Below are 12,889 nucleotides of genomic sequence, written 5' to 3' on the forward strand. Positions count from 1 at the left end.
AAATTCAGGAACACAGAACTGACAGAATCATTTTTAAGACCCTCTTTCTTTCATTCATTCCTAACCTTAATAGAACCTTGTTATATTCATTTTATAGACTGTTAAATCCTAAGCAAAGCAAGGTCCAACACAACAACTCTGAGAAATTGCCTGAGTAAGTCTATAACAATAAGCCATTAACGTATTTATGTTTCCGCACAAGAGCAAGTTGTATAGTTAAGAATGCTGAGGTCAAATCTAACAACAACCAAGTAAAACTGTTTGCAATAAAAGACAGCATTGATTTCATTTCCAAATAATTTATTTGAATGACAATGACCATATATACTTTGGTGTCTCTATTATGGGGGATATTTTTTTTTGACATGGTTAACTTTTTGGATAATTAAACATTTCCATTCTGATAGGAGTGGGATTCCACAGGCCATGAGGGCTCATGGGGATGGAAATGATATTATTTTATATTCTATGGTCTTCACTGTCACCAGATTTGAACCCAACATTGAAACATAGGGGAGATTTTAGACTGACATGCTAAACAGCACTCTCCACCACTGTCATCTAAACACTCACTGAAGCAAATATCTTTTGTTAAAGACTCGCCAGCAAGGCATATGAAGCATTTATGTCGGTTTTTTCCTTTAAGTCGTCACCCACCTTTCACTTTTAAAATACATGTTTTATGATACACCTAAAGTAAATGTTTAGCAATGATGGACAGGGTTCTTATTTCTACAGCAGTAGAGCATTAAATGTATCTGATAAGTAAATAAATGTAAAGTTATTGTATTGTATAATACATTTTTTTTCTAACAACAAGTTCTACTTACTGGACTGTTGAGGATCATGAGGCACTGGTCGAAGTGGTGGTGCTCCATAATAGAGTGGCAGTAGAGCTGAGCTAGAGGATGGTCACTCCTATCGACATAATGAACAGTAAGAGTACTTTCTTGTTCTTTCTTTTGTGTGCTGTTTCCTTCATGTGAACCATTCAGGGAACACTCACAAGTCTTTTTCATTCCTTTCTCCAGTCTGTACTTCTTCTTATAAATTGGACACCAACAAAAAAAAATAACACAAACATACCTCTTGATGTAGGAGTTGTTGACACCTCTATGGTCTAAATCGTGACACAGAGTTGCAATCATCAGGGCCAGGATCTCCAAATCATTCAGATTGTTCTGTCAGTTTTAAAATAGAAGAATTACTTTTTTCCTGGTCATGAGATCAGGAATGTTTTCCTATAGAGAAGCAGGGACTAAATTCCTGAGGACTAAATTCAGTTTATTATAGTCATGAGAGGTTTCTAAATTCGGTAAACTCAGTTCATGATTAGTATCATACTTTGATTAGGCCCACATAATTAGGCTAATAATCCTTGTACATGATAAAAAATAGTTTTGCTAAAATAAAAAGTAACAAAAAATAAATATATTAAAAATAATAATAAGATTTCATAGAATTGTATGTATTTTTTTCTCGAGCTCTAACAAGCATTTTAGCATTTGCATCGTTTCTATTCATAAACAAACACTGTTAATACGTTTCGTCCACAGTAAATGCTTTGTTTCATGCTACACTAAACTTGAGTAGGAAATTACCCGTGGCCTTTTGTTTGGGTCATCAGTTAGCTGCACTGACCTGTAACCTCCCTGATTTGAGAATGGCAAACATGCACTGAGACGTGTTGAAGGCATGCCGCCAGTTATGGTAGGCCACATTCTTTCTGTAGTTCTTCTTCACACTCAGGATCCACTGACACAGGTTCTGTAAAAAAGAAAGAAATAACAGATAGGACCCAGACACAAGAGACAAATAGTCAGTAATAAAAAATTATGGCAGCAGATCTTGGATCATCTGTACATCCTTAACGGAATAAGACAAATTGAATTTTCTAGTTATTATAATTCAATTGTCAAGAAAATTGCAAATCAGATTATTAAATGGCATCACGTGCTTGTCTTATCCCTTACGGAAAATAAGAGAAAGTGGGCAAAATAATGCCAAAGCATTACAAGCATGGATGCATTTCACCCAAAAAAACTGGGTCAACTCCTTTTAGTATGAATTAAACAGTATTTTGAAAACAAAGCAGCCATTAGGTAATAAATCCTGAGTTTATTAATAAGAATTTAATGTGTTATTTCTACAGAGAATCTAGGATTAGAAAGTTTTAAGGGTTGATCTTTTGTGGTTACATTTTTACACCCGTCTTCAGTGATTCTTTAAGTATCTTGTGCTCTACTCTGGGAATGGTGCATTTATTAGGCATCCAACTAAATTATCTTGTAAAGTAGTTAAATATTTAATAATCATTTTACTTTTCATGAATCTCAATACTGACAGATATCTGACTAGCTGCATAGTTGTTTGGATATATACACCATTCTGTGCTGTGCCTTAGATTCATAGCAAAATAAATATTCCTTTATTCCTTTATTTTCCAGGCAGGAGTCATGATGGCAATGAGATAATGGTAGTAAAGGGTTCTCAAATCCTGACCACAGATTGCAGCTCCGCCTGGGGACCACTAGACATTTCACCAAATGTGATGTCTAAGCATTCCAGCTGGTCCTTGGTCTGCCCTGGTCCACACAGGGCACCTTTATAAAGTTTTGAAACCACCTTAACATAACCTCTCTTACACCGTCACATGAATAATATTTCAACATTTCTAGCAGGGAGAAGGTCTCTCCCTTCAACTGAAGAAAGCATTCTACTCTTTTCAGAGAACCATGGCCTCCTCCCACCTATACTGCATTTAGCATTAAGCCATTTAAGTACACTGAAGCCAGGAGCACATCACCTGCAAATAACATGTGATTTTATATTTTGTCTCTCTCCCATACTGGACAGCACTCCAACCTTGGCTTTGCCTTGATATTTTATTCATATAAACTACAAAGAAGGGTAGAGAAAAGGTAGACCTACATTTACATTTGTGGCAGTTAGCAGATGACCTTATCCAAAGCTACTTACAGAAGTGCTTTTGTAGTCTCTTTCAATGAATACATTGATTCTAGTTCACTAGGTCATGGACTAAGAATACCATCAAAAACTCTGTTGGAGAGTAATATTGCAAGAAAGCTCACAGACAGCTTTTTATTTTATTTTTTAATGAAATAACTGGTTTAAAAACTCTGAACAATTTGGAAATGCTGATTCTCCCACCCACATTACATTCAGGAAGTTCAAGGTGTGCCACCTCAGAGACCTTCTTTGGATGGTGCCAAGAGGACATCATCATCTGCAAATAGTAGTAAATTTACCTTTAGCCATTTAGCCTTTAGCCTAACCATGTCTGGGGCTTGATATCCTATTCATGAACAATACATACAAGAATAGTGATAAAGTACTCCCCCTGTGTCCAATAACCATCTTTAATGGTTTTGCCTGCTAAAAACATGAATACAATTCAGAATACTGAAGAGAGAGACCAGATCTCACAAAGTAGCAAACCAGATACTCCCATAGTGCCTCCCACAACAAATATCAAATTATAGGATCATAAGCCATCTCAAAATCCACAAAGATGGACTGACAGGACCTACCCTGTTTCTCCTGAATCCTAAGATCAACTATCAAACAAAGTGTCCTATCCAGTCTCCTGTGTGGCTGAGAGGTGTGGTTCTCCTTTTTGTTGTTCTTCTTTCTTATAAATAGGAGCCATCATCCTAGTTTGCCAGTCTCCAGTCATTGCCCAAGACCTCCATGCATCACTGAAGAGATGGGGTTAGGAGTTTTAGACCACACAAACTTAACCTTGTCCAGTGCTTTTCAGCATCTATGACAGAATCTCACCCACCCATGTAGTCCTGCTGTTTCGAAAAGCCATGCTAAAGGGAGGGCGCATCCTTCCATCACTCAACAATATCCCCTCTGTAGTCAACACTCCCTACATTTATTGTACTATTTTAATTTTTATTAAGAAACTAGAAACTAAGAAACAAGAGACATGCCCTAGTTTGAGGAATAAAAATCAAGATGCAGTGCCACAGATACTAAAAGAGCATTTTACTGTTGCACTACTGGTAAACACATACGACCTAAAAGCACCATGAGATCATAAGGTAGTATCCTGACAATGCCACATCCTTCCTTGGAGCCAAAGAAGCAAATCACATCAATCAAAGTGATACTCATATGTGCCTGTGAGCTCATGTAGGCAGAAGAGGGCAGAAAAGATACAGTTGGCTGGCTATTACATGTCTGGTTAGTGGGTGAGAATCGGCAGGTTACCAGGTTAGAGAGAGAATGGGGTAAAAAAAATCCAAAATTAAAGAGCAGTGTATAAAAAAAACCAGACAGAAAGTTGGTTAGTTGCTTGCTGTTGAATTCAGTACCTTGAGAGTGTTGGCTCTTGGAAGATGGTCAGTTACAGCTGGCAGAGTTTTTTGTGATAAATCTGAACTCTATGCCAGAGTAGTTAAAGAGTGCCTGCTTTCACTCACCTAGTTCAGAGTAAGCACTGCCTAGGAAATCAATAAAAAGCCTGTCTTTGTGCCCCATCTGTACGCCGCCTCTGCTGGCATCAAATGCCATAAAAGGAGTTTGTTCTAGAGAGCCATGTACACAGCCATTTTTACTGTACCTATGCTCAGATAGCCAGAGGTATGGACTTCATCTGGCAATGATGAACTAAATTAAATGAGGCGGCTATGTTTTTATATTTAGCGAGAACTTTCTGTTCTGAGCCAGAGCAGTTATTTTGCAGGGCTGACATTTAGTGAATGGACAGCATTCTTTTAATACTTGACCACAAAAAAATACTCTGTATCTGATATGCTCAACACTGGAAAATGCCTGGTAAGCTAGTTTCCCTTAGTAAAATTTAATACATCTTCAGGATGTCAGAATCATTTAACGTGCTTGTGATATGTGCCATTGATATCTGAATGACTAGCAAAGTGTTGAATTTGTATGGTCATGTACCTTGTACTTCATCTGAAAATTCTGCACAAGCTTGAGGTCCACAAACATGCGAATAGTGGCATGGGTGGTCTCAGCATCAGACAGGTCAAAGTCACTGAAGCTGAAGTCTAGTAGCCTCAGAGACTGAGCTGAGGGAATAGTGGCTGTCTTTGGACAAAAAAAACATACACAAAGAGACATATTAACACAACTGCATAACTGTATGCTTTTAAGAATAAGGAACAAACCACCTTTGTAAATAGATAATAATTCTGTTTATTAAGCATTAATCAGCAAATGTGTTTAGTGTAAGTACACATGCTGCTTTTAATGGACATTTTACTCTAGCATGCTGATGTCTATTCCAGGAACAGGACTCGACTCTATCACAAGCCCTGAATTGAATTAGCCATATTTGAGACCTGTGGATATGTCAATTACAAAAATCCTAATTGAAATCAGTTAGCTCAGTCAGAATTAGAGTCATAATTGTGTATGTTCACAGCAAAATCTAAGTTCTCAAAGAACAAGAGATTTTGTGATTTCCTATTAAGACTACTAACATTTACTCTATTTTATTTGAAATAAAGTTGATGCTTAAGATTATAATGTTCTACAGCCGATCATCTCGTGTTCAATATTCCTGTAAAAACAGTAGCAAACAGCAAATGCTGCTCTAGCAGAAAACAATGCTAATAAAATTTCATTTACAGCAGTTTCTCACAGAACACAATCTAGTGCTAACCTCAGAAATGAGGCTTTGCTATGAAAATGCAGAAAATTTCTTTCTCAAACAGTAGTGATCTTTCAATACTTTGCTACTTATTAATGTTAGAATAAATCTGTGAAGATAATTATTAGAAAGTCTCTCAAGAATAAATGCTAAGGTTTTGCTGTTGGGTCTGTTCTATGAGTTCTAAAAATCTATGAGTGAAAATGTTATAAGGAAATGAATAAAATAAATAAATTGTAATTTACCGCAGTTACCTCGAGCGCCCGTGTCTCCTCCTCCCCAGCGGAGGCATGATAAGAAAGAACCTAAGAAATATACACAAAGCAATGCACACAGAAGCGCACACACATATATCCTCATTTACTTTTATCTGATTTAATTTGATTTAGGTACGATTTAATTTGACATTATTTACATAAAAAGGCTATCTATTTATAGAACTGATTCATAACTCAGCATAACCCTCCTCACAGTATATACTGTACGACACTGGACCTGCTGTCGTTTGAGTAACAGCATGTTTGTCCTTGACTATCCTGAATAATGAGTTCAGTCTGACAAAACTGTCAAAGTATAAATAACACAGCTTCCTCTGATCTTCCTCTGTTGATGCCAACCATGATATGTTTTTTTTTGCTGCTGCAAGAATCATTTAGTAAATAGAGAAACACGATGAGATGAACAGTGTGATGGAGGGACTGAAAGGGGAAGGTCTGAAATTCAGCGCTGCCATTTTGTCAGCTGCAGCCGAATGCTCGTCACCCGGGTACCTCTGACTCTGACAGCTCCAGAATGAAGGGATCAGAGGAAGAGTGCAGTGCAATAAGAGAAGGAGGGATAGAGTATTATCTGAGCTGAGTGTGAAAGGTAGTATATGATCAGATTAGATTAGTGCACAGTGGGAAGATGTGGTATTCTCTATAAAAATGAAATGATTTGTTATTCATTAATAGGCTTTAAGATGAATTTTCCATAAATAAATAAATAAATAAATAAATAAATAAGTGTAAGGATTCATTTATAATATTTCCTCTTTAACACTTTTCTGGTACATCCTTTGGATTTCACTTCTAAAATGTTTTCATTTTTTGTTCCTCTTTTAACGCTAAATAATAATGAAATTTGCACAAACCTCAAGCGTAACTTCCTGCTTGGCCATGGCCCTCTCCACAGTCTCGTACATCTGAGTATTCTGGATGCCGAGCCCACAGAAGATAGCAAAAGCCTCGAGAAACTGCTCATCGTTCCGATTAAAGGCCTTCACCTCACCCGTAGATTCATCCATCTTGTTGACCAGCTGGCAAACACCTTTGTGTGAATGATAAAACAAACATATATATTTTGTATCCAATGTTTATTGATAAGTGCCTTCAGGTAATAATAGAGTAAATGCTCCTTATTACACATTTATAGCACAATTCTCTAATTAGTCAGTAGGTGCTGATTAGTATTCTATACACTGACTGCAGTGTCGACTGTAATTCCCAGAATATATTTATATTAATGCACTATTTCTAGAATATTATTATTTCATTTGTAGCAACGCATTCAGAAGAACTTGTATGTTTGGGTGCACTAAATGATCCAAGGCTAAAGCTATGTACTAAATGGATTAAAAAACATTATAAAAAAAAGAGAAACATAATAATTGGTGTAGTGAAGCTGTCTGTAAGGAGAAGTACATTTAAGATTTATGGAAAGAAAACTCCAGTATGAGGTGTTTTCCTTCAGATCAGAGGATTTCCTGGATAAAATGTGCTCTCTTCATTAACTCCAAAAAAAAAGGAGAAGCTGCTGAGTGAATGAGTTTATGGCTGTCATAAACATTAAAGTGATATCATGCAAATGTTCCACAAGATTAAATGTAACTTTAAACATTTACAATTGTGTGCTGTTATTTAAAAACTGGTGTGGTATAAAAGCAATAATACACTTAATGATTAACACACTTCGACTCTCTTGCACTAAAACTGTTCATCAGGAGCTCCAAAGGGTCAATATTCATTGTTGGGCTGCTACAGCCAAACCTTTGGTCACTGATGCCAGTGCCAAATGTCAGTTTAAATGGTGCCAGCAGCAACAATGTTGTGCTGAAGACAATCTAAAACATATATTGTTCTCTGATGTGTCCACCTTCACTGTCTTTTCCACATCTAGAAGAGATACGATGTGGAGAAGCCCCAGAGAAGCTTAACACCCAACTCGGTGCCCTTCTTCCCTTAGTACATCGTGATGACATCACTTCCACAGGTAAGTGACACACATACATCCGGCTGTCGACATGATGTAAAAGTAAACGTGATTTATCAGACTAAGCCACTGTCCTACACTGCTCCATGATCCGTTTCTAATGCTCATATTGCTGCTTCCAACACATCAACTCAGAGAACTGTCTGTTCACTTGCTGCCTAAAATATCCCACTACTTAACAGGTACCAGAGTAACTAGACAATCAAGCAACATAGTGAATGCAGTAGACAGATCTTTCACAGCCTGGCAGCTATGGAAATAGAATTTCCTAGGAAATGGAAATGATTGCAAATGATGGCTATTAAAATCTATTCAGAGCTTTATAAAAGGAGCTGTATTGCTCAGAACTGACCATGTGTTTCATTTAATGCACAACAATAGGGTAGTGTCTTTCAAGCTGGTTAATCATTGAAGACACTTGAAAAACCAAGAGAAATACTGTAGAGGTCTGAAGGTAACAATCATTTGAGATGACGTCTGTTTTAATATCTATATTACTTTAGTACTTGAATTTGGCTCGGCCATAAGGTTCTCACAGGACATATTGTGTGACATAATTGTACCATACAACACTCAAGGCACTGTGCATAAAATATATTTGTATTATTAATAGTCCTAGTAACCAGAGTCCATTAAGCAGATGTGTAAAAATGGATTACGTAAGACCAAAGAAATTAGACTTACCTATAACTTTATCCTTCTTTCCATTCCTAATTGGTGTGCACAACAAACTCTTCACATGGTAGGATGGGGAGTCTGGGTTTTCACTCTGCAACAAGAAGTGATTCATTCATTTTTAAGTAATCTGTGAATTAGACTCACAAGATAAAATGAGTTTTAAGATGGGAGCAAATAGTAAGAAGAAAAGAGATTCATGAGAGTTCTGTAATTGTGGGAAAATTCTTGACCCCAGAATGGAAACATCCTTTTCTAACAGGTTCCAGAGTACTTTTTCTAGTGATTACTCACATTCCAAGGAAATCGCTGATCAGACATCAGGTTTGTGACATCAGGAATGTTCAGTGGCTCCATGGTGTTCTTCACATACTGAGCATACATGTAGTTGATCTTACTTGCATCACTGTCTCTGTAGTAGGAAAAGAACATTTTCATAATGATTTCAACTCTGCAACTTTGACACAGCACTGTGGAGTACAATATCAGTTAGAATGATCTCCTGTTAAAACATACTTTACTGAAACAGCTATACTGATCTGCCAAGAATTATATCCTTGCAATTTCTGACAATAGACATGCATTTATGCCATGCACGTTCGAAAGGCATGAAGAGGCTTGATTAGTGAAAAAATAGCCTGATTAATGATGTAGTCAGGAAATTACAGCAGCTAAAAGCAAGCAGCTGGATGGAATGTGTTCTTGTTATGCTACTGGAATTCATAATGAGAAATTTGCCCTGAAGCATTCCAATCAGCAATACAAAGGTTCTCAAAATAACTGTAGATTTGACACAAGCATTCTTTCATATGCTTAGCATTCTAACTGGGAACATTTTTAAAACATGTTTAAAAGAATAAAAATAGTAAAAGGGAAGCTGACCCAGGTATGATTCAACATTTCTCGCTAAGGTGATTGTAGATGATTATAGATGCAAATGTAGATATTTGCAATCACATATGCTCTAAGAAGTCCCAGTGTAAGTACCTACAAGAAGTTTCTGTGATGCAAACAACTAAGATAAATCTAAAATCTATTGGGATATATCAACCAACAAAATTCAAGTAAAAAAATGTTGGAAAAATGGATGACTTCCGATCAGGAAAGTTATGTACAAAAGAATTTCCAAAACATTATATGTACCATGGAGCACCATGAACAGCAAATGGAGAAAATGGGCATAGCAGTGATATCACTAAGAACAGGACATCCTTCTGGAATTTACAAAAAGACAAGATGACTATTCAGCAAGACCTACGGCAACACCAAATGAATATCTGGCAAGAACTGCTAACACCCAGCATGTGCCAAAAATCTCTCATATTTTTAAGTTGGCTAAAAAACATCCATTTTTGCCAAAAACATCTGGAATGGTTTAATGAAACCAATGTCTTCCAAAAGATATGTTTGGAACAAAAAGATAGATAGATAGATAGATAGATAGATAGATAGATAGATAGATAGATAGATAGATAGATAGATAGATAGATAGATAGATAGGTAGATAGATAGACAGACAGACAGACAGACAGACAGACAGACAGACAGACAGACAGACAGACAGACAGACAGATAGATAGATAGATAGATAGATAGATAGATAGATAGATAGATAGATAGATAGATAGATACTTTATTCATCCCAAAGGGAAATTCACAGTTTCCAGCAGTATCCACAAACACAGGTAACAGATAATATAGGAAGGAATATAACAAAAATACTAAAATACCCAAATTAGGGTACAAAAATATAACAAAAAAATATATCGAATAACAAAAATATAAAATATTACCAAATATAGAAGAATATAACAATATAATAAAATACAGAAAAAAAATTCAAAAACAAGGCAGCTTATCATCCAAAGAACACCATACATATGGTAAAGCATGGTGGTGGCAACATCATGGTATGCAGGCTACTTCAGCTGGGACTGGGGCTCTAGTCAAGAGAAAGGGAATTATGGATAGCTCTATTTTGGCAATAAACCTGCAGACAGCTCAGTTACACAGCTGAAGATGAAGAGCACTGATCCAGGTCAACAGAGGAATGTCAACAAAAGATGATTTTTGAATGACACAGTCAGAACCCAGGGCTAAATCCTATCAAACACTTACGATATGACTTGAAGAGCACTCTGCACTGACTTTTCATATCTACTGTATCTGTTCTTTATCAGTGCAAAATAAATAAATAAATAGCTCAAATCAAATATGCATTTGAAATCTGAAATGTTATGTTTGAGATATGAGAACATTAAACGAAAACCTATTTTGTCTGTATCAGATAAAATAGCCTTGTATTCTGCTGTCATTAAGTTTTCGCTAAAAACGGTTCTATTCCTTTTCAACGTGGAACAACTTGAGATTTTATACTACGTGACTTACTAAATGATCACTAAACTGTTTGTTTCCCATGGTGGATTACTAGCCACATGTGTGAGTAATATCTGTCAAAATAAACTTGTGGCTTTAATGGAGTTCCTTCATAAAAAACAGTCATCAACGTGCAGTTTGGGAGCATGAACATTTTCCATTCTTCACTAAAATCCTCACAAGGTTTCCAAAATAAAGAAAATCCTTCCAGTGAGACAGGTTTGCCTAAACAGATTTGATTAAGCACCTGTCACAGTCACTTAGAAATAACTCGTGTACTTTAACCAGTCTAATACCGCTCTGTCATGAAACGTTTCTGTGCAGAATATTTTCTGTAAAACAAAGGTAAAAAATGTCAAGACCATGGTTCTTGGTTAAAACCAATGGTGCCCATGGTTTCTAAAAAAAAAAATGCATGGATAAAGGATGGGGTGATATATTGGGTTACTGAAATCCATTCTTATAACATTCCCAAAGAGAAACTGAAACTGTTAATTAAACTATTTACTAAGTCACTACTTACTATTATTTAATTACATAAAGTCCAATACAATTTCAGGTCTCTGCTTTCAAAATGAATATTAACTAACTTCCATAGCAAAGTTGTTCAATTTTATACGAAAAGAGTCTTTTCAGTCTTGCTGAAGCCAGCAGTCAATATGAATGAAGGAAATCTAACAATAATAACTGACATGTCTAGTCAACTCAACAGTTAACATGCTGCTAATGCTACTCGCCAAATATACCTGTTCGACATTGACATTTTTTTAAGGTTCACACAACAATAGTTTATTCAGCTGGTTTGGTTTACGGCCAAAGCTGTGTAAATCTTAAATCTTACTTATAATACAACATGAACAGCTCTTGGCTAACTTCATTTTGTCAAAGTAGCTCTAAGAGGAAAAAAGGTTGGAGACCCCTGACCTAAAGTTTCCATTTTCAATTTATTAAAACATCATAAAAGTACATTAATTAAAACTTAATGTCAGTGTTTGTGGATTAATTCAAACTAATTGATTGAAGTGAGGAAAGCCTGCCTGAAGGTGGCAGAGAGTTTGGCATGTGTGCACTATATATGTTTGCAGTATTAGTATTATCATATTTGGTGGACAGCATGCTGTATTGGACATTACTTTTTTAAAAGAGGAAGTGTTGGCTTAATCAAGCTCAGATGATAATTTCATCTCAGGTAATATGTACGCAGTACTTATAGTAATATTTACACAGTATTTTATGCCAAATAGCCTACTTTATTATGCAGCCTATTGAATTTCTTTTTCAGTATGCATATGTAGCAAATGAAAAGCTTTATATAAAAAGAAAATAATACTCTTTATTGTTATCTTCCTTTTTATGACATACACCATGCCATTAGCAGGAATTTGGCTATTGGATATTTAATGACTTTTTCTTTAAATGACTGACTGAAAAATGCCTTACTGGATAAACTATTTCTGTCTTAATCTTTATCTGTATTGGGAATATCAGGAAACAACCATACTATATGTACTATTTACCTGTTAGGATAGTCCACAGATCCAGCTAGCTCCTCGTACTCCATGTGGAACACACTGGAGAAACCATTCTGTGACACATCAAGAACAAACAGAATTCATTAACAGCACTATTTGCTGAGGTGATCTGGGGTTAACTTGTAGATAGGAAGACATTGCCCTCTGTTGCTTTTTTTCCTTTTAATGCTATTAGGCTCTAGTGTCTACCAGTGTAAATCTACCATAGAATCTATGCAGCCACAAAAATAAGGGGTTCAAATTTCTCACTTTCAACATTTAAATGGTTTTGTAGCATGGCTATGGACAAATGGTTTTAGTCAAGCAGGCGTATCGGAAGAACCTGTAATGACTCTCCACAATAAACAGGGAACTAATGTAATATACTATCTAACAGCTCTGCCAAAAGTTGAGTTTATTTCAACATTCCTTG

General features: G+C 36.1%; 1 protein-coding gene across 6 annotated transcripts in view; it reads right to left on the reverse strand.

The window, feature by feature from the left end:
• pde5ab (phosphodiesterase 5A, cGMP-specific, b) overlaps positions 1 to 12,889 on the reverse strand; it is a 36,752-nt gene that overhangs the window by 5,264 nt on the left and 18,599 nt on the right. For 4 of the 6 annotated variants that reach the window (XM_058395020.1, XM_058395019.1, XM_058395021.1 and 1 more), the window contains exons 7-15: positions 12,463 to 12,530; positions 8,864 to 8,981; positions 8,579 to 8,663; positions 6,777 to 6,952; positions 5,890 to 5,949; positions 4,933 to 5,079; positions 1,642 to 1,767; positions 1,087 to 1,181; positions 831 to 918 (exon numbers count right to left, since the gene is read on the reverse strand). In XM_058395020.1, coding sequence (XP_058251003.1) covers positions 831 to 918; positions 1,087 to 1,181; positions 1,642 to 1,767; positions 4,933 to 5,079; positions 5,890 to 5,949; positions 6,777 to 6,952; positions 8,579 to 8,663; positions 8,864 to 8,981; positions 12,463 to 12,530 — 963 coding nt within the window. The remainder of the gene's footprint in view (positions 1 to 830; positions 919 to 1,086; positions 1,182 to 1,641; positions 1,768 to 4,932; positions 5,080 to 5,889; positions 5,950 to 6,776; positions 6,953 to 8,578; positions 8,664 to 8,863; positions 8,982 to 12,462; positions 12,531 to 12,889) is intronic. The other 2 variants (XM_058395017.1, XM_058395018.1) reach the window with 2 other exon arrangements.

This window comes from Hemibagrus wyckioides, linkage group LG07 (assembly GCF_019097595.1).
Source record: "Hemibagrus wyckioides isolate EC202008001 linkage group LG07, SWU_Hwy_1.0, whole genome shotgun sequence".
NCBI lineage: Eukaryota > Metazoa > Chordata > Actinopteri > Siluriformes > Bagridae > Hemibagrus > Hemibagrus wyckioides.